Source organism: Pelophylax lessonae (assembly GCF_965119305.1).
Source record: "Pelophylax lessonae genome assembly, chromosome: 1".
Taxonomy (NCBI): domain Eukaryota; kingdom Metazoa; phylum Chordata; class Amphibia; order Anura; family Ranidae; genus Pelophylax; species Pelophylax lessonae.
Window position 1 is genome coordinate 240,121,014 of NC_138768.1, and position 23,385 is coordinate 240,144,398.

Sequence of the window (23,385 nt, forward strand, 5' to 3'; positions counted from 1 at the left end):
ATATAAGGAAATAGGGATTATCACTCTAAAATGTATATACTATTTTCAAGAGCTTATATTTATCACCAACAGTAAAACATTTCACATTGCATGCATTGTAAATAGGCTTTAAAATACTGGGTAAAATTTCTGTGGGATAAGAACATAAAAAACTAACTAGACTTTAACAGCCCAATTAAAATGTCAGGCAGCCATATGCCACAAAACGATTGATAAAAAACTATCCCCCAAGCAAAAATTACTTATAGTACAGAAAACAGAAACTTTTTTTTTTGTAATGTCTTATTTTTCTATAAATGTAAGTGTCTTGAGTTGAGGAAAACTTTACAAAACACTGCATGTTGGTTTTGCTACCAAAAACAAAAATAATACAGTGCTGATCTTTCCCAATCTGTTCCTAACTTTTCTAAGTCTTCAGATGACTCATGCCATACCTATTACTATCCTACCTATTACTATCCTATCTAACAGTACCCTGTACATAGATGCTGCTAAAAGCCCTTTAGTGCTCTTTGTCTCATATCCCAACTCTTTTCATCCCTTAGATAGCAGCTGTAAAAACCCTGTGTAAAATCAGTTTTAACCTAAAACCGAATTCTCAGAGCAGCAGGGCTCATGCACAGTAAGTCTGCCTGAATACAATTACATTATCTTTCTTTCTTGATTGGTTTTATTTATTACCTTTTCTTATTGACTAACAGCTCACTTTGCAAAAATAGCTCCATGGAATTGGTGGCTGTGTACAGTAAGCCAACATAGAAATGTGATCCAGTTGTATTAATATCTTTACAGAGAAACTATCAAACAGAAGGATTGGGAAGGAACCCACAGGAGTTCTAGAGGGGAGGAGGGGAATGAGGCAAACCGCGGTCTCTCCTAGAATAATAAAATGTATTGAGTATCAAAAATAAAGGATAAAATCAAATAAAGAAAACCACACACAAATCATTTGTGTGTAGTTTGCTTTACTTGATTTTGTACTTTATTTTTGATACTAAAAAGTTTATTATTCTAGGAGAGACCTACAGTTTGCCTCTTTCCCCTCCTCCCCTCTAGTACTACTGTGGGTTCCTTCCCAATCCTTCTTGTTGATAGTCTTTCTGTGTTCAAGAGTTAAAGGGAAAGGTGCCACCATTTTGGTGAGTCGGTACCCCCTACCTGTGCTGGCAAATATACTAATAATATACTAAATTATCTCTTAGACCGGATGGATCACATTACTGCTGATTGCTGAGTTCTTGGTGTTCACTGAGCAGAGAGTGATGACTGTTTGTCACCGCTCTCTGTTGTGTACCCCCAGCACTCACTGGAGTGAGTTGGAGCAGGTGGCTCAGGCTCTCAGCAGCACGCTGAGAGGCTGAGCCAGCTGCTGCTCATTATTGTTGGGATCCCTGCAGAGCCTAGAATGGCTCTGTGACATCAGCTGACAATGAGCTTTAGCCCACTGTCAGCTGAATCTTAATTGCAAGAGTGCTGAACAAAGTGCACTCTTGTGTCCCGTAGAGGTATGGCCTAGTACGGTCTTTATATCTGCCTAGCGCTTAGTTTTAAAGGCGCATTATGACCAAAACTCTTTATTCACAAGAGCTTTGGTCATATTGCTCCTTTAAAACTAAACACTAGGCATATATAATAGACACATGTTAATGCAGCTCTATAATCATTGAAAACTCCTACAGACTACAGAAGAAACTCGCCAGTAAGCACTGCAAACTTTGGATTGGCTGTGAGTAGTTATTTGTGCTATAATTTTGGTCTCCTGTCAAAGCTTGACATTTCATATAGAGGAAGAATTTGAAAGCTGACATCTATCATCAAAATATATGTAACTTTAACTATACATTGTATCGTAGCTTTTTTTCATGCTCTAGCATAGAAAGGACACATATCAGTCCAAGTCATAAGATTTCAAACCCATGTTCTGCTTGTGTGTGAAACTTCAACTATGGTTCTATGGAGATGAAAGATTCTGTATGTTAGGCTGTGGCAAAATAATATTTAAACATAGTTTTGTATTGTTTGAGGAGATGTTTCTTGAGTATATTATTTTATATGATTCTTTTAGCTTTTGTATGGGGCTGAGAAAATCTATAATTTTGCTGTCATTGTCTGTTATTGAGCCTTCTCAAAATGTCATGTTTTCTGTGTCATATTTGTAAAGAAGCAAAGGAAAGAACCATATACAGAATTTTCAAACCAAAGGGTTGACACTGGTGCATGGACAGCACTTTGATCCATCTCCTGTGTTGTGGAAGAAAAGATCGAGCCTTGCTCGAGGGAAATTTGTCAGCAGCCAGATTTAATAAAATGCCATCACCCAGATTGGATACAATTTAGAAATGAAGTAGCTCTTTGCAAACTATACTGAAAGCTCGAAGAAAAATAATTAAAGCTTAGGTAATGCTAGATGTTTTTCCTGTCATTAGATCCAACAACAATTGCAAATGATCACGAGTTTATAGATTTCAAAACATTGACTGGATATACTGTATATTTGCTATGAGTAAATTCACTAATTTACAGCTGAATGACGACAGATTGGCCTGCCCCAACACTCCAGTGCCTTTTCTGTAAGCTGCCTAATCTTTTACAAATGTGTCCATCCACAGCACAGAATACCCAAATTGTGTGAAATACAAATGTAGGGAAACATTCACAAACTCATGAAAGTTCCTTGTATAAATCAATTTTCTATCCATTTTGTTTAATATACAAGTAGCTAAAGTGGTTCTAAAGTAAAAGAAAGTTATATCTTAATTCATTTCCTGAATTAAGGTGAAAAAAACCTGCTTCATAAAACATTTCCCCCTTCCCATGCACTTACTTGACTCCTCCACCAATCCAGTACCGTCCCTTCTGCAGCGCTGCTGCTTCTTCAGCCTGATCTCACAGGAGACTCTGAGAGCAGTAGGAGCCATAGCCTTCTGCTGCGGTCAGTCAAATTCTGTGAGGAGGGAAAGGAGGTGTGGCCAAGCCACACTGTGTGTGTGTGTGTGTGTGTCTATGAACACACACAGCCCAGCTCAGAAGCACACCTGCACTGTTGGCCCCTCAATACAGGGCTTGCTGGGGGGGGGGGCAGTTGTGTGTAGAATGAGTTGACTGCACCAGCGGGGGACTCCAGAAGAAGAGGTAAGGGACTGCTCTGTGCAATATTATTGCACAGAGCAGGTAAGTATACCATATTTTTTGTTTTAAATAAAACAAATACCTTTTTAATCATGGTACCAAGCTACCTTGAACTGTCAGCAGGAGCCTATACATGGTATTTTATTGTTAAATATCATTAGGTATTAATTCTTACAGGTAATATTCTAGTGTCTTGTGACAAAAACAAACATTAATAGCTAAGCAATCAAATTGTTTTTTTTTTCTTTTCTAAAAGAAGAGACTTTGCATTTTGAGTAAACCCCTTATCAGCTAAATTATTAAAGATCATCTTTTGGGATGCAATAGATCGCTTCTTTAGACTTTACACAATTTTGAAAATAGTGAGCTCTGGGTTTGGTTAAACAACTGATCTAAATAGGTTTTTGGCAGTGTTGAACCTCTGGCAGCAGCAGGGAGTGATACATTTAGTAGTGGTATTACCATCGCTACTAAATGTGGCAGCTTCCTGCTCAGGATTTCCATTTGTTACGGCACGACCTTACTAAAAACCAGTGATGTATCCCTTCCCTGCCCCCTCAGCTGTCATCTAGGGATAAGTGACTGATTTCAAGTTCCTTGTGATGCCATTGACCAAATGTGGTCATATCTCTATTTGCTCAATTTCATCACCTGGGGGACCCCGCGTCAGGAACATCATGTCAGCAGCCAGAGAGATCATGCATAATTTTGGGTATCAGGACAATATCCCCCCGGACATTATCCCCCGGGACAATATCCCCCTGGAAAACATCCCCCTGGACATAATCCCCCCGGGACAACATCCCCCGGGCAATATCCCCTGGGACAATATCCCCCCCGGAAAACATCCCCCTGGACATAATGTTAGGGTTAGAGGGGGGATATTGTCTAGGGGGATATTGTCCAGGGAGGATATTGTCCGGGGGGATGTTGTCCAGGGGGGATATTGTCCAAGGGTGATATTGTCCTAGAATCATAATTTTGAGCTCCTCATACAGGTACATGACACCCCACCCCTTTGTTCACATTTAGTGGTGGGGCTTGGGTGCTGTCATTCACGCATAATTAGTGAGGGGATCAGATGTGTTGGCCAGTTAATGGGGTTTTTCTTTTACTGAGTGGGCGTTGTTCATCTTTATTGATGAGCAGCCACATCGCTGGATAATGTGACCGACAATGGATGTATATTGTGGACCTTTTTTTTTTTATTATTATTTTTTTTAAAAATAAAGTTTTGTATTTATTGGCATATAACACACACTTTTTCCTCCTAAAAATGGAGGGCAAAGCAGCAGTGCATGTTATACATCAATATATAATAAAAGAAAAAACCCAGGTGGCACCGAGAGGCAGAGGGGGGCAGGCCGGGCCGAGGAGAAGGAAAGATAAGCAGTCGCTGTCATCTGAAGTCGCGCCTCCTATGATAGACAGCCCAGTGGCTGGGACGTGTTACATCTATCATAGGCGCCGGGCTTCAGATGACAGCAGCCGCTTGTCCTCCCACTCCTCAGCCAGGCCCGGCCCGGCCCGGCCCGTCCCCAGCAATGGCGCTGGTGAGGCTGCAAAAGAGGACACTGCGCTGGCGCGGCTGCAATAGAGGACATTGTGCTGGTGAGGCTGAAATTGAGGACACTGCGCTGGTGAGGCTGCAATAGAGAACCCTGTGCTGGTGAGGCTGCAATAGAGGACACTGCGCTGGCGAGGCTGCAATAAAGGACTCTGCACTGGCGAGGCTTCATTTCTGGACACTGCGCTGGTGAGGCTGCATTTATGGACACTGCACTGATGAGGCTGCATTCATGGGCACTGGTGAGGCTGCATTTGATTAAAAAAAAAGTTCATAGTTCAAAGCTGTTTATTTCAAATTTAAACTTTTTTGCTGAAATTTCCCTCCTAAAATTGAGGTGCGTGTTATACACCGGTGCTTGTTATATGCCGATAAATACGGTACTTGTCAAAAAGTATGGTGTCTAAATTTACTGTTTGCACTACTGTGTAAAAGTTTTAGACAGGTGTCAAAAAATGCTGTAAATTAGCAATGCTTTCAGAAATAGAAGTGTTAATAGTTTATTTATTATCAATTAACAAAATGGAAGCTAAATCAGAATAAAAGAAATCTAAATCAAATCAATATTTGGTGTGACCGCCCTTTGTCTTCAAAACAGCATCAATTCTTCCAGGTACACTTCCACACAGTTTTTGAAGAAACTCATCAAGTAGGTTGTTCCAAACAGCTTGGAGAACTAACCACAGATTATATCTGTGTGTAGGCTGCCTCAATAACTTCTGCCTGTTCATGTAATCCCAGACAGACTCAATGATGTTAAGATCAGGGCTCTGTGGGGGGCCAAACCATCACCTACAAAATCCCTGACTTTGTGCAAGTATAAGGACTGATTTGATTTAGATTTTGCATCTGTACAATCACTTTGCATTTTGTAAATTGATAACAATAAGCAATTAAAATATATAATTTTGAAAGCATTCTTACTTTACAGCATTTCTTCACACCTGCCTAAAACTTTTGCACAATACTGTACACTCTTTGTGATTGTGTAGGGGTTCTATGTACCCAATACTCATTTACAAAAGGGGGTCGTATCTGGGGTACCCTTGTTTTTACAAGGGGTTTCCAGATTCCGATAAGCCCCCTGACCACTCACCCCCACAAGCAGCTGGGAGCTGTCATTTACTGGCAATTGTTCTTTAATAATCCTTTTTCTTTGGAAATATCTGGTTTTCTATAGTAGGTTGTTCACTTCATAATAATGTGCTATTCACAAGGCATTACTAAAATTGCTGCTCCCTTCCAACTGGAATTTAAAAAAGTGTTTTTTTTCTTTGATACATGTTCCCTAGAGCAGTGGCCAGCCCTATGCCTTTTGTTTCCCCATTCCTTACTTGTTAGCCTAGAAAATCAACTTTGCTGTTAACATTTGTCTACTATTGACTTTAAAGGGGTTTGGGAAAGGCACTCTGAATCAACATTAGTAACATTCGGCGACTCACCCACCGAAACAAACCAAATCCAGGCAAGTTTAGCTCATCACTAGTGTTGAAACATACATATTTATACATAAATTTAGAAGTAGGAATGAAATATACAGTAAATATATAAAACAATACAACTATTTTTGGTGACACACTTGAGTGGTAAAGGGTTAGGCTATACAGATGGAGATCAAAGTTTAGAAAGGTTGCTGACTCAAAGAGAAGGAGTCCATGCTCAATCCTCATCTTAAAGAGGTTGTAAACCGAAAAAACATTTTATGTTTTTTTTTTCACCCTGAAAGAGAAAGACATAATAAGCTAGTATGCATCGCATACTAGCTCATTATCAAATACTTACCTTAGAACGAGCCCCCGCCGTGCCGCCCGCTCACCTCTATGACGGGCGACATGTCCAGTCGGTCGTCTTCCGGGATCGCGGCATCCGGCCATCTGATTGGCCGGAGCCGCGGTGACGTCACTCCCGTCACGGGGCTCTGAAGGAACGGCACGAGCGGCTGTTCCTTCAGAGCGCATGCACCAGTGACGTCACTGGCTGCTTGTAAGGTAAATATTTCCTAAACGGTACATGTTTAGGAGATATTTACAGTAAATATAGGTAAGCCTTATCATAGGCTTACCTATAGGTACAACTTGCAGAGGAGGGTTTACTTCCTCTTTAAGTGAGATTCCTTTTGAAATGTCCATGGACCAAAGAAGCAAGAAATACAATATTTATTGAAATAAAATGTATTTATCTTGACACACTTAAATAGTATTGGGTATACCACATGTGGAGACATGCAGTTAAAAGTACTCTTGTTTTCTTTACTTAACTGTTATCCTGGTACTGGCACACTATTAGTGCTGTGGACATTATGTAGGTTTCACATCTCTTTTGCACTCATGTAGATGTCCTATTTATTACTGAACTTTTTAGAGGAAGTCTCACAATAAGTTGTTAGGTAGGGTGATTGCTAGTTTGTGCAGGAGTCTTTTGTCTTTGTGCAGAAGACAGATCTTTCCTAGAATTTCTAGGCATGGGTATAATTGACCCTTTGGTGGATCTGATTATCATTTTCGGTCTGTTTTTTCCTGATCTGTGTGTTAGTTGTCAATAAATTGTATCCCTGTGTTTTGAAATCCCTCCTTGAGGTGTATGAGTTGGGAATTTCTGTATGTGGTATCTAAACAGATCTGTTTGTATCTTATGGCCTGACTAGTGGTAACAGGTTATTTTACGTGCATGGCATTAAAACTGCCATACCTGATGTATGTGAAGAGGTCTGTGGGTTTTCTGTAAGTGGTTCTTTTCAGACATGTTCCTTTTACATGTACTGTAGTGTCATAAAGTCTATTTCTGTGTGTGAATGATTTAATTTGTGCGTTATAGTTGGGTAGATGTTGTAGTTTCTTTGAAATTGAGAAAGATCATCCTCCTTTGCAGTCCAGATAATCAAAATGTAATCAATGAAGTGAAAGTAGGCCATGTGTTTCATGGGGCATGTAATATGTTAGCCAGTGGCGGCTGGTGCGTTGGGGGCGCAGGGGCGCCACCCCCCTATCCATGTGTCTGGCCCCATAATCTGCAAGCGGGGCGCCGGACGCATTGAGCTTAATGGGTTTTTTTTTTGTAATCACCTGATTAGAGCCAGGCTCTAATAGGCTTCAGAAAAGGGTGGACCCGGGACGCAGAGCAGTGCGCCCTGAGCCCACCCATTGTGTGACAATAGCGAATGAAAATTTGCTATTGTCACACGGATCCTCCTCCTGGCCAATCAGGAAGCGGGTCTCGGACCCACTTCCTGATTGGCTGAAAGGCAAAAACCATACCATTGGCCGAGAGGAGGTGGCAGGAGGATTCGAGGAGACGCAGGCGAAGCCCCCGCTGCAGGTAAGTGCACTGGTCTGTCTGCATTGAAGGGGGCACGGCACGCTGGTCTGTCTGCATTCAAGGGGGCATGGCACGGCACGCTGGTCTGTCTGCATTGAAAGGGGGCACGCTGGTCTGTCTGCATTGAAAGGGGGCACGCTGGTCACTCTGCATTGAAAGGGGGCACGCTGGTCTCTCTGTATTGAAAGGGGCACGCTGGTCTCTCTGCATTGAAAGGGGCACGGCACGCTGGTCTCTCTGCATCGAAAGGGGCACGGCACGCTGGTTACTCTGCATTGAAAGGGGGCACGGCACGCTGGTCACTCTGCATTGAAAGGGGGCACGATGATCACTCTGCATTGAAGGGGGCACACTATACCTTAATTACTGAAGGCCCCTTTCACACTTTTGTGACCTCAAAGTCACGCAATTTTTTACAAACGTTTTTTGCCGCAAAGCAATGCCTATTACATTTTTCTGTTTGCACCCCCTCCCCCCCAAAAAAATTTTGAGCACCATCTGCCACTGATGTTATCCATACAGTAAATAAGGATTCCACATCCATGGCAGCTAGGATGGCTCCTTCAGCTATAGGGCCAATGGGAGAGAGTTTGTGTAGGAAATTAGCTTTGTCTTCAATGTACCTGAGTGTTTTGTGATCCAGAGGTCATGCAAAGTGCTCAGTAATGGTGATCCTATGGCTTTACCAGGCTCAGTGTTACAAAGCTGCACTGAGGACAGAGTGTCCATTGGGGACACTCCAGCCTAAGTGTCACTCCCAGGTATGTGCTACCTCTATTGGCTTCTTTGGTGGCATGGACCTGCCTTAAGCTTTTCACCATGTTTGCCAGTTTTTCTTTTGCAGAAATCTGTAAGATGCTGCTGTTATTTTGCATCGTGTATGATGTTTGATAGCTGTCTGTGTGCTTCATGTATATAGTTACTGGTGTTCATTATGACTGTCCCCCCCCCCCCTTTGTCTGCAAGGTTCATGATAATTGATATATATATATATAATGATAATCTCCTTGTTCTCTTTAGAATAATTGATGTCTATTTATTCATCAAGCAGATAGATTCTGCACCTGCTTTTCTTTTTTTTGCCACATAATTTTTTCTGTGACTTTTTGAGCTTGATTTACTAAAGGCACATGGATTATTAACTTTGCAAAGAAAGTTTCTCTTTGCAAGGGAATTTTCCTCAGATGTTCAGATGTTAGTGAATATTGTGAAATTTCAATTTGCAAAGATCAGCCAGTCATGTGCAAGGTAAATAAAAAAACATTATTTTTAACTGACTTAACTATATTCTGCCTCCTATCGACCTGAATGAATAGCCTTGGAGGCAAAGGCTTGTGTCCCTCTTCCCATTGATCTTCTGATGTGGATTTTTTCCAAGCATCAGAAGACAATCTTCTGCCCAACTTTGTCTCACTCCCTGCATTTGTGGGACACTCCCTTGCAAACTTGCTATATTTCGGTCTTCACACTCTTTGGTGGTGTCAGTCTTAAAAAACCCTGAATTTCCCCCTGGCCTTTATCTCGGTCTTGGCTCAAACCTGGAACACAGTGCGGTATACGGTGTGGAGCCTCAATTACATACAGTTTATACCGCACATCCAGCGGCCTCAAATGTTAGGAACATAGCTTGTTTGAGCCAAGCTGGCCCAAATGTAAAGTGTATCAGAAGCTGGAGTTCAACTTTAACCTGACTCACATGCAGTGAAGAACACAAAAGTTTAAAGTGGACCCTCATTTAAAACTTAAAGTACTGCTCACCCCCCCCCCCCCCCCCCCACAAATGTATTTTTCTTTTTTTCTTTTTTTTTAGGGAGTGGGTACCTTTTTGTAATGGTAACCATTTCCACTTCAGCAATAATTACCTAGGAAACATAGATGAAAATTAGCCAATAAAGGGTATTACTTATATAAAGTGTATCCAAAGATGGAGTTCAGCTTTAAGCATTGTGCTGCTTTGATTGTGCTATATGCTACATCTTAGTAAGGTAAATCATTCAGAAATGTGTACCTTCATACTCAGCATATGATGCAAATGCTTTACCAGAAGTGAAAGCCTTATTTGAAAACAATGTTTCAATCTGGAGATATAGAGAGCTCAAGTAACATGCAAATCTAATTTTTTCCTGAAAAACTAGTGACTGTCCCTGCCCGCCCACCTTTAAGGTCACCTCATTGGTCTTTTTATATGATGTTCAGCCACAATGACTAGAGAAACCATACTAATTTATTGAGGCTTCTAAGGTTGGTGAAGTAGAGCCAGCATTTACAAGAATTGTGAGATGTTTACATAACTTTAGTCTATTTTATTATTGCAATTAATGGATATTTTTACTATATGTCAAATTTCTTTCCAGACCAACCAGAGATAGTGAAGATGAAGAAGACGATGAAAAGAAAGGGAGAGGGTGTTCCTTGCAATACCAGCATGCAATGGTTCGAGTCTTCACTCAGTTTGTTGCAGAATCTGCAGATGTTGGTGGTCAACTAATACATATGCTTGGTCCTGACTGGCAGTTTGATATCACTGACCTAGTGAGTGATTTCATGAAAGTTGAAGAACCAAAAATAGCTACACTGGAAGCAGGAAAAGTTCTTGTTGGACGGGATCAAGGAATTACTACAGTCCAGGTATAATCATAAATCATGATTTATTTTATTAGCTGAATGAGATATTATCATCTTTTATGTTTCACTTACAGTTTATCATTAAATAAATTACTTCCGTTGCTTAATTCAGACCTTGAATTGACTCCTAATGATTCATATACACAACTCATATTTGTAATGTTATGATGCTTGATCTCATGGTTTGAAATAACGAATCTTACTATTGCCACCAGTGTAGTACTTAAAGCGAAAGTAAACCCATAGCTTAACAGTTTAACCACTTCCCCCCAAGGACGTCATATGACGTCCTGGACTTTGAGTGGGGATATCTGAATGGTGCCTGCAGCTGCAGGCATCATTCAGATTTCATCTTTTGCAGCTGGGGATTCCCTTCTCCATAAGAACATTAATAGCTGCAGTTCAGTTGATCGTTCTTACAGGCGGCAGGAGGGGACGTCCCCCATGTCCCCCCACCCCCACGCTGCCCTCTGGTGCTTCTATCTGCTCGCCTATGCAATCTGTGAGCCGGAGAAGGAATCCGCCGGTAGCGGAAGTTCACCAGATGGAATACTGAGGACCAGATGGTCGCCGGCAGTCTCTATGACTCTCGGAGGCCCAGGCGCGATGTTATGACGTCACGTCCGGCCTGGCAGTTGTAAATACAGCCGTGATCTGGGCTGGAAAGGCTGAGATCACTTTTTTTTTAAATCTCAGTCTTTCAAGCCTAGAGGAGAGATGTGGGGACTTAAAGACCCCACATCTCTCAATAAAGAGGACCTGTAATGCTCTATTTTTATTACAAGGTATGTTTACATTCCTTGTAATAGGAATAAAAGTGATAAAAAAAAATTAAAAGGAAAGTGTAAAAATATAAGAATAAAAATAAAATAAACAATAAAAAAAATTTAAAGCGCCCTGTCACCACATACATTAATCACGCCCACCTATGTAAACGACGTTCAAACCACACATGTGCGGTATCATTACGAACGTTAGAGCGATTGCAAGAATTCTAGCCAAATACTTCCTCTGTAACTCTAAACTGATAACCTGTAAAACATTTTAAGCATCACCTATAGAGATTTTTAAGTATCGAAGTTTGGCGCCATTTCAATAGTGTTAGGTATCTATTTACTTGGCGTAACATCATATTTCACATTATACAAACAAATTGGGCTAACTTTAGTGTTTTTTTTATTTTTTGTATTTATTTTGTTTATTAATGAAACCATTTTTTTTCCCATAAAAAAACACGTTTGAAAAATTTCTGCGCAAATACCGTGTGACATAAAAAGTTGAAACAACCGCCATTTTATTCCCTAGGTTCTCTGCTAAAAACATATATAATGTTTTGAGGTTCCAAGTCCTTTTCTAGCAAAAAAAATGATGATTTTTACATGTAGGAGAGGAGTGTCAGAATAGGCCCGGTATGGAAGTAGTTAAAAAAGACAGTTACATTTCCGGTACGTGCCGGGAAAGTAACTGCCACATTGGTTGTGCTTCTAACCAAACTGTCAAACCACCCAATGGCTGGTGTCATAATTGATCACATGTGCAGCATCATGGCAGTTGAAGATTAAACAGAGGCTAAGATCGCAGCTTCCTTGGCTGAAAATGATAGGAGGGATTACTTTCACTTTAATGCTTAGACCCTAATTTAATGATCACATCTTAAAGAGATCCAAAATTGCCTGGCACTGTTCATCTTTTATTTAATAGCAGTCAACTTGAGGATACCAATTATATATTCAATTTAAGTCTCTCAACATACTAACCAGGGTTACTGATAAAAGCATGATTTTTCTCAGCAGAGGGACCAAACCTTTTGAACTACAGACTACTGAGTTTCAATGGTCATCATAACAGTTCACCCATCAAAGAGCCCTCTGACTAGGTAGTGTGTAATTCGGTTAAATAACTTAAGAATCTCCTAGTAAGCAATTGGTCCCAATCTGATCCATGCTACTGTTGCTGAGCTAGTGTAGTCAACAGCTTGCTTCCTTCCCCCACTGCTGTCAGATCACACTGCACCCACAGAGAAGAGGGGGTAGTAACAACCATACAAATGGAGGAGAGGGGGTAGTAATGGACTGGCATGCAGAGGAGAGAGTTGGTGACAGTGGATGGGGATGGACTTCATACATACAGTCTCTGGGTTGGGTTTGCTCAGACTATACAAGATGTTGCTAACTGAATGTGAAGAGAAATCCAGATACCAAGCACATCTATAAGCTGACTCCCCACCCAGGGAATGAGTGCACTTGCTAGGTCTACAGCTTATCTGCATTGACTCTCCACTCAGTGGCGAATGGAAATGTATATTTTACAGACATAGTAATAGCTGTCGGCCTTTGTTGTTGTCATTTTGTTGTTGTAAACTGCCATTGTGTGCTGTCATTTACAACAACACAAGCTGCTAGCTATTACTATGACTGTAAAAGATCAACCATTTTGCCCGGAATCCCCTGCAAAAGAGGCTTATAGATAAGGACAAGGCTCTCTTTCACATTACTTTAAGAGTTAGGGCTACCAAAAATGATTCACAAAAATGTAAAGCAATTATACCTACAGACACATTTAACAAGTCTTTAAAGAAAAACAAAAAAATATCCTCTAATATAAATTTATTGTCAATCACATTTTTCCAGAGATGCTAAACCATGTCAATCATGATGAATGACATTCACCAAAAGAAAAAACATGCCGACACAATCCGATCCCAGTAACTGCTTGCTGCGAATGACAGTTTCCTAGCTCACAGTTGAATATAAACAAAGGAGTGGGGTATACTTGGTGATGTTTTTAATCAGCATGGACATGATATTATTTGGTCAGTGATGTTCCCTGGGATACCCCGCCTTTTTGTTTACATTTCACTGTGGGGCCTGAGACCTGTCACCAGAAATGGACCTTTTAGTTGTGTTTCTTCTTATGGTGTATTTATGGACGTTGTTCATTATGACTGATGAGGATCTGCATTGCTGGATGATGTGAGTGGTAATGCGTGTTTTTTCTTTTAAATAGAACATTTGTCAAAGTGTTTCTGTATTTTTATTTACTATTTACATTTTTTAGAGTTATTATGTACCCCTTACTTATTCACATGGTGGTGAGGGGGCACCTTATTTTAGAGGCTTCCAGATTTCAATAATTCCACCACCCATAGACCACCACAACCATTGGGTCAGGGCTGTGGGAAAGAGACTATTGTCCTCATCAACTTTACCTCTGGTAAAGTACCTCGCATGTTGAGGGCATGTAGCCTGGTACACCAGCCCCAATTTTCTGTAGAACATTATTAACTTACCAGTATCAATTGTGGCATGAAATCAGAGGACATCCCCTGCAAATTCAAGCTTTTAGTACTTATCTTGAGCAGTAGGCAGGAGTCCTTCTATCCTGGACTGCTGGCTCTGTGAATAGTGAATAGTGGGCAGAGATCTGCTGCAATGGTAGGTTGTGGCAGAACCCCCAGGGACTTGTCAGAGAACCTTGGTTAAGAAACCCTGGTTTAAGGTCACCATGTTCAGAAAAACATTGCTTCCAACAGCACAATCCTCTCCCATGTACTGCTGGTAAAGAGTGAGTTAAACACATAAAAAAAAAATCTAACTTGTTTACTAACTATTGTGGGAAAATATAGTATTTAAGTGCTTTGCCTTAAAAGTCTTTTGTTTTCATAGCTAACCTTATAATTTTATGCAAATTGCCATATACAGTGCAAGAAGTACAAAATTACACCATACCACTTTAGACAGTATTTTAAAGCAAATATGATTATGCTGAGTTTTCATGCTAAATTCCGTCTAATCAAGGCATTGGAAAACACGATCTTGCAGACTGATTACACATAAACTGTTTTACCTTAAATGCACATATTTTTTTTTTCTCCTACCTTAAGTGTACAGACTTTCTTTTAAGCCCTAAGATGCTGCACTGTGCTGTCAATGCTTTCTGGAGGCATTGAAATCATTAGGTTGCATCTGCCAGATAGGCTGTCCAGTATCCCTCAAATGTCATCGGCTGTTTGGCCCAGCAAATCATTCAAACTTTAGGTTAAATGTTTTCAGAAAAAAATAGATGTTCTGGATTGGAAAAGCAATATTTCTAGCTAGCTAAGCGAGACTAAGAGAGAATAATTGGTGCAGAATATTTTTCGAAATTATAGGATTCAGCAAGATAATCACATTCACTAGAGAAGGAGACAAAATGCCACCCACACATTGAAAGCATACCTTTAAATCACATTAGTTCTTTCAATATGTGTTAACTTGGGTAATATATAAAGTGAATTAAGAAATTGCTATTTAGCAGACCATAGCGTTAATGTTAAATTAGTTAAAACAAAAGATTAACAAGTTAAAAGCTTGTTTAAAGTTCAGGCCCAAGATGTGTCATTAAAAAGGATATATCCTTTGCATCTGCTAAAAGTTCAACACAAAATGTTTTATGAAAAATATTGACATCGTTTTTACAAAGTTGCCTCATCACAGACACTATATATACAATTTCACTAAAATGTTATACACAAGAATTAGATCAGATAAGATGCTTGGTTATTGCAAATATCCCTTCAAAATTATCTGATGATACTTCTCTGCTAAACCTATTCCCGCTGAAGAGATCCTGACTTCTGTAAAACAATTTCAAAACTTCATGGCCTTACATCATTATATTTCAAGAGATGCTTTGGGAAATGAGTCCCATGTTTATCTGATATACCTTTATATAATGAGCTTATGAAGGGTACTTCTCTTCTCTTTGAGTGTCTTTAATCCTACATCAATGTGACACTGAATAAACATAGAGATCCTACTCTCTACAAAAGTTTCCAGTGAGTTTCCATTGCAAAAGGTTTAGCAGATAGACTTTTCAACTTTATTATTATATTCTATCTTCTGAACTAACAAATTAAAAACATTAGACCAGTCCCCAAATTCATCATTCATTCCAATTAGTATCAATGAGAGGTAATTTTGTTAGGTTTAGACCTAGAAAATGCTTTTTATATGATGGGATAGAATTATCTTGCATTTAGCTTTTTTAGCTTTTTTTTGGTGTTCTTGTCATCAGACCTTTCTGGACTCTATGCCTTGAATATAACCTTCCTTTACCTGCTAGCAACACAGAGTATCTGTGTTTGTCTGCCCATACTCTAGACTTGCATTGCATGTTTTTAGGATCCCAAATATCTAGTATTCTCCTGTCACCAGAAGCCTCACCATTACCTTCCTTGTCCACAGAACAAACTGTTTTAGTTGGTACTATAGTATATACCTTAGACGTAAACAGGCTCTATTACAAAACCTATAATTTTGCAGAAAGAAGTAAACAGCCTTATAACCAAAACAATTAAAATCATTATAAACCTAACCTCTTAGTCTTATGGACATTATCTGAATTAACATTAAGAAAGAGCATACACAAATAATGAATCAACACCTGTTTTGGGACTTTGAGTGAAACATATTGAGGAAGAATAACCTAGAAGGATATGGTGAAATAACACACATCCTAAAGGGAATTATTCTTCCTTTTAGGACAGTGGGAGGAGCCCAATATTCGAAAATGATTAATAATTATGTTATTTATTTGGATCTGTGATGGAACAGCACATGCGAATGCCTTCTCTAATTTTATTTTAGATCCCATAGCAGAGGCATAGATAAGGGGGAAGTTGATGTCCAACCATCCCCTTCCCAGTGCATCCATCCACACCAGAATGCCACAGCTAGCAGATTTGCCTTTTTTAGGAAGCAGCAGTGGCAGACACTCTGTGATGACTGCCCCAAACACTAACTTTAGCCAGCCTGGGTGAAAGCAAGTAAACTCTTTCGTCACAAACCTCCAATGTGTGAATGTGTGCGTGTGTGTGCGTGTGCGTGTGCGCGTGTGCGCGTGTGTGTGTGTGTGTGTGTGTGTGTGTGTGTGTGTGTGTGTGTGCGCGCGCGTGTGTGTGTGCGTGTGTGTGTGACCATCAATGCAGGGGGAAGTATATAATCAACACTGCTACTGTCCTCAGTGTGTGTGTGTGTGTGTTGGGGGGGGGGTGGTTATATAACAGGGCAGTTCATTTTTGACCTATGATGCAGGATGTAAGTAGATGCATATTTGTCTATAGTCGTCCACATATAGGTCCATTCATGTCCATCAGTTTTTGTCCTGGTCCTCTTCTTACCTGACCGAATATGGATATATGTGGATGCATGTTCTTTTACATTTGCCCATGCATAATGATTACATGGTAGTAAAATGAAGAAAAATTTGAAAACAGACATATGTGATGTCCATTTCTCTTTTGACTTACCAGAGGATCGTTCTAGGATACCCTACCAAGGTGGAATAGAGGGCATACTTGTGAAAGGGGCCTATAAACCTGCATAACAGCCACAAGATTTCTCAGAGCCTCATTCTGTCATAGGCAGACAAGTAAAATTTACAGCCACCTTGTCATTGGGGTGTTGGGTGATTTCCTGAAAACAGAATTCATAAACTAGCAAATAAAGTGACATGGTAGCTTCATGTTAGGCTCCAGTTTTAACATACAAGTGTTGAGGCTGTTAAAAAGGGAAGGCACATGCATTGAGAGCATATGAAATGTGCACGTTAAAGCTTGGTGCATTTTGCATCAGGGAAAACAGATAATATTTTGGGTTTGGATCTCCTCAGAATGCCTTTAAAATGCAAACTTAAAATGGCTGAACATCATTGGTATTGGTATAGATCATGAATTTTAAGATGCATTTCTTTAGTTATACAAACAAGGTGATAAGCAAAACACAAGTTAGACTTAATTTATTCAAATTTAGATGAATATATGGGCCAAGACCAGCCCTTTTAGGATCACTTTCCTTTGGGTCATAATCAGGCTTTTTTTGTGCTGAAACATTCATCTACTGAAAACCTGCTCCTCCCAGCACTGGTGCTCAGCATTTTCATTTGTATGAGGGGGTGTTGGATGGGCAGCGTGACCATCTCTCACTCACACAGCTCTGAACTGCAAAAGTCTAGACCTAGTCCCCAACACATGGCCCACTGCACCCTGGGCTGGGTCTGCCCCTGTTGGGTACCTTACAGAGTGGGACACTCTCTGCATTCCTGCCCCTGGCATTGTATAAAGCCTCTAGTACTTTTGGATGACGTAATCTCCACTCAGCAATAGAAATATTGTCCCAGGATGACATTGAGTTTCATAAGATCAGGAGAGAGAGCAATGCAGAAGTACAGGTAAGCAGTTAAATAAACTCTGCTAAGATGAAATGCAAGTAAAGTATATCAGTAGCTGAGAGGAGTGTTTTAGCCCTCCTTCATTTTAATACACATCATACATTTCTCCCAACAATTGTGACACAAAAAGCAATAAAAAGCACCGATTTAGCATAGGGGAAATGGGTTACAGTGTTTATCGCTTTCTGTGACCCATAGGGGAAGATTTCTTACAGGTGATATCATATTCCAGGGATTGGCAATATGGTAAGATTCTGAAAGATGTTTAAATGTTTCTCACTCTTTAAAAAAAAAAAAAAAACTTTGGCAAATTTGGTATTTAATTGTCCTGATTGTATACAGAAAGATCACCTCAATGCTCGATTGCTACAAGGTATTTCATAATAAGTACTGTAACAACTCAAAGAGGACCTGACATTGACATTTGGAATTAAGAGGCCATCTAACAGCTTCCACCTAAATATTCCTACAGATACTGTACCTTTAGTTGTTAAGAAAGCTTTTTCTGCTCTCAGGAATAGTAATCAGCAATAGAGAGGTGCCTGCACTGCATTGTGGGGAGGGTGCAATGCATAATCAGTAAATACTATTGAACAGTAAATACAAGTAGTATTCTTTCACACTGCCATCAAGTTTATCATTCGTTTTAAGTAAGTATGAAACTTAAAATGAAATATAAGCATGATAAGAATGATAAAGCTGAAACTGTGCATCAAAGGGTTTGGTGTCACAAGCCTGGCTCTTACTGCAATTTAAAAAAAAAAGGCCTGTTGAAGATCGTCTATATAACATAAGCACCACTTTTTTAAGTCTTAAACATTATGTGTATTATTTTTAGTTCAATGTTCGGGTACTTTTTTTGTCAACGGATCAGTTGCCTCAATGGTCTTGTTAATATTATTATTATAATAGGTAAATTGTACATATACAAAATCTCACAAAAGTGAGTACACCCCTAACATTTTTGTAAATATTTTATTATATCTTTTCATGTGACAACACTAAAGAAATGACACCTTGCTACAATGTAAAGTAGTGAGTGCACAGCTTGTATAACAGTGTAAATTTGCGGCAAAGTGTCATTTCTTCTGTGTTGTCACATGAAAATATATAGTAAAATATTTACAAAAATTTTAGTGATGTACTCACTTGTGAGAGATACTGTAAATACACTGCATTCCCATACAACCTTCCAAAGGTATTGGCGTCCCAAATGCTCACCACCTTTGTAGCTATATAGATACCAGCCCTCATGCCTGCTGTGCCAGGCCACTATGCCTTATTATTTATAATAATTTGCTACTGTTATATCACAGGACCAGTGTGAGACCAGAGCAGCAAGATCCCTGGCTGTACCTGGTAATTCTATCTATTTATTTATATTGTGTGTATTATCTATTCTAGATGCTCCACTGTATATAAAAACCTGAATATACTACAAATAAAAGTAATACACATAGTAGTAATACTTGTGTTTTTTTTTCTTTCATAGGTTCTTTCTCCTTTGTCCGATTCAATCTTGGCTGAGAAAACTGTGACAGTGCTGGATGATCGGGTGGGAATTGTAGAACTGGGAGTCCAACTTATTACTGGTCTCTCCTTGGCTGTACAAGCTAGTAAGGGAAACAAGCGAGCCATCATCACAGCTACCACAGCCAGTGATATTCTGCATGACTATAAACAGGTACATCATCGACTGTGAATGTTGCCTGTATGTGTTGAAATGTTGGACAACTTTTTCTTTGTTTTATAACATGTAGGCGCTAAAGAATCATTTTAGAAATAAAGTTTGTGTTCATTTTAGGTACTCAATTCCATAGCTATTAAAAGGAAAGACATTTTTTCCCTAACCTGACAGGGTATTTAAATAACATATAGGGATTGATTTACTAAATGAGTAGAGCATGTTCATTTTGCAAAGTGTATTTTCACCTAACTTGGTGAATGAAGTGAAACTAAGTGAAAATTCACTTTGTAGAGATTACCTATTATCACTATGTGAATGGTCACTGATCCATTCCTTCGGTCAATGTTTTTTACAGAAAAAAATAAAGCAAAAAAAACTCTATGCTGGACAAAGAACTGGGGTTTAAGAGAACATGTTTATTCCTTTACATTTTCTCTATTTTTTTTTTTTTTTCATTTATTTATCTCAATTTTGTGGTTTGGATGTTGATTTACCAAGGTGGTAGAAATAGCTCCCATTTAGTGATGAAGGTAAAGCCATGTTCGCGTTAGTCATCCAGCCATGTAAAGTCCTGTTTAATGTCATTTACATATGACACCGCTTCAGCTTATTTACTAAACTGTCTGAACTTTTATTTACTATGTGAGCAGCCTATTTTTTCTTTTTTTTTTTTAGTGGATAGCCCAAGTTTTATTTTAATATTTGTTAAGAGAGCCAGAGTAAATGCATCAAGCCCCTGAGAGTTTAATTTAGTGGCAAATCTACACATCTTTGCTTTCATTGCAAAAACAAAAATGAAAGATTAACTCTTAAAAAGTAAAGTATAGTTAATTTTCAGTAACTCAAATTATAAATCATGTTTGCATTCAGTGCAATGTTATATTACATTTCTAGTAAATTGCAATTCATTATTTCTTCAATGTAATTTCAAGTAAACAGTTGTCATACTTACAGTGCCACAAGCTTCTTTGCTAGTTTAAAAATTTAAGCACTGAATCGTGTACTGCTCAGGCTCTGACACCTCCTGTGGTTATTTAAAAGTGCTTAAGTACCTCTGTTTATTCATGTAGCGTCTCAGTTTATTCATGTGGATTAAATCTTGTCATCCCCCAATAGTGGCTTCTGCATTCTGCAGAAAATCCTTTAAGCAAGTCATTTAATTTGTTCATAGACCAAAAATGTAACACAGCATCATACATGTCTTCCTGAGTAATGCTTTCAGACTGATGATTGCAAGAACATTGAATCTTAGTGTCATTCTGCTGCAAAGAAGAACATCAGGGGTCAATCAACACATTATCACACAACTTACTGCAATATGCTGTGTGAAGTAAATGTATTAACTTGCTGAAAATTGTTGGGCTTTAACAAATGACACTTCTGTTTTTTGTTTAATACAGGAAGCAGTTATGAGTGTTTGGATCCTTTTCAGTGATGGCTCAGTAACTCCACTGGACATTTATGAAAGCAAAGACTTCTCAATCGTGGTGTCTTCACTGGATGAGATGGTGGTGTCCACATATCAGAATCCTTTGTCTAACTGGCCAGTGGTGGTTGCAGAAGGAGAAGGACAAGGGCCTTTAATAAAATTGGAACTGGGGATTAGTGAGATCTGCCAGAAGTCCAAGAGAAAAAGCAGTCTTGCTATTGGCACCGGAACTATCAAAGTTAAATTTGGCCAAAAGGACTCTGATCAAAAAGGAAATATGAACGAAATTCAAAACATTGATGATGATTTAAAGAAAATCACAAGTAAAACTACAGAGAAAGCTGCAGAGCAGGAAAGGACAGCAAACGAGTGGCCAAAACCTGGATCTGCTGTTGGTTCTGAAGATACAGTTAACAGAAATTCAACATCTGATTCCCCATTAGATTATCAGAAGAACTATAATGATGCCCATATTGTTCCTATACCATACACCAGTTTTCCTACACGAATAGCCTCAGTTCATAACCAGGAAAGTGAACTTGCACAGACTTCACGAGGTCTAACAGATTTGGAAATTGGCATGTATGCCCTTCTTTGTGTGTTTTGCCTTGCAATATTAGTTTTCTTAATTAATTGTGTTGCTTTTGCATGGAAATACAGACATAAAAGGTTTCCTGTGGCTGATCAAACCAACATCCCTCATTCTCATGACTGGGTATGGCTTGGGAATGAGGTAGAACTACTGGAAAACCAAGTAGATATGCCTCTTCCTGCAGAAGAATGCACTACAATGATTGACCGAAGGTCACAATTTGAGGAAAGCAACTTTCTTCTCAATGGAGGTTCTCAAAAGAATCCATACAGTCAAATTATGCGGTCATCTGATTACACTTATGAAAAAGAGGAACAAAATGAGCCATTAAACCCAGGGGGGTCAAAGAGAAAACGGGTAAAGTTCACATCCTTTACAACCATCTTACCTGAAGAAGGTGGTCCATATACCAATGCAGTCATTTTTGGAAATGAAGAAAATATCAAATGGGTTTGCCAGGATATGAACATTGGGGATTCACGTGAACTTAGAGACTACATGGATAGTCTTCAGGACAACCTGTAAAATGCTATGATTATATTCACCTTTATGCCTTCGTTTTGTTTCTTTTTTTTTTTTTTTTTAGGGTGGGACTATCCAATCAGCAATAGAGAAGCAGAACAACTCTTACAAGGTTACAGTGAATATACTGCCGATACATTTTTGGCACTAAATTACTGAGTGCACATAAGAGGTTTATCAGTAGGTTATCAGTAGGTTTATCAGTAGGTTATGGTAATTTTGGGTGTCATGGGGTGCGGAGAAGTCTCCAGGTAATCACTGCTAAACAAAATTCCTTAAAATGACAAGTGAACTAAGTTGGTTACAGAACAGGACCTGGCACATAGCCGTGAGTTCTGCAGACCTTTGATCCATTGACTGTATGTCTGCTTGTAAGTGAACACCGTTAGGTTTACAAATAAAAGCACAGTGGACTTTTCTTGTAATATTTTAGATACATGTTAACTATAAATTTGAATGTATTAAAAATGTGTAAAAATGAAATATAAAAATAAAACACCAGTTTTTGATAGAGTAATTCTATTTTGAGACAACTGGTGGAGGAAGACAACTATAGTAAAATAAATATATGACAACTCAATTTGTTATTCCCAATTTGTTATTTATATCAGAGATGTATACATGTATTTTATGAATATCTGTTTATCATTTATCATTTGTTTTTCATTCTCTAAATTGTTAAAGTACTTACATTTCAGATACACCTACTGGGGGTTATAGGTGAGACTATTCTTACCAGTCCACTTGGTTGATACACTGCTTCTTCCAACTGTATGTGTACTGGAGCTGAAAGCCTTTGTGATCTTCTTCTTCCAGAGTATCTAGTAAGGACCCATATAATCTGGCCAGCAAGAACAACAGGAGGCTAAAATGACTAATATTTGTCAGCCTTGTATGTCTGTAAAACACAAAGCTGGCCATAGACTTAATAGGACTATTGCTACCTGCTCCTGGAGGGAACAGTAAATTGGGTAATTTGGAAAACTCATGTAAATCGCTGTCTGTGGCTAAAGCTTCTAGCTCCTTCTCTCCTCATTTAGGTGCAAACACAAAGACTGGACTTTGGTGAGCATTTGTGTATATGGAACTATCAGTTTCAGGTCAACGGGGTTTTAAGAATGTCCCTACCTAATGGCTTAAAATGGCTAAACGTGGATCTATTCTTAAAATATAAAATCTGGCTGTCTGGGAGGGATTAATTAGGTCAGAAGCCAAAGAAATCAGTAAAAAATGTACCTTCAGCATATAATTTCTAATAAGAAACAGCAAAGGACCTCACTCGTGATATTGTACTCTTCATTATTTTAGCC

General features: G+C 39.1%; 1 protein-coding gene across 1 annotated transcript in view; it reads left to right on the top strand.

Moving 5' to 3' along the window:
* The window catches only part of TMEM132B (transmembrane protein 132B), an 826,908-nt gene extending 804,650 nt beyond the window's left edge, over positions 1–22,258 (top strand). The window contains exons 7-9 of the mRNA XM_082244082.1: positions 10,366–10,639; positions 19,338–19,529; positions 20,933–22,258. Coding sequence (XP_082100208.1) covers positions 10,366–10,639; positions 19,338–19,529; positions 20,933–22,078 — 1,612 coding nt within the window. The 3' untranslated portion in view covers positions 22,079–22,258. The remainder of the gene's footprint in view (positions 1–10,365; positions 10,640–19,337; positions 19,530–20,932) is intronic.
* Positions 22,259–23,385: the final 1,127 nt, after the last annotated feature.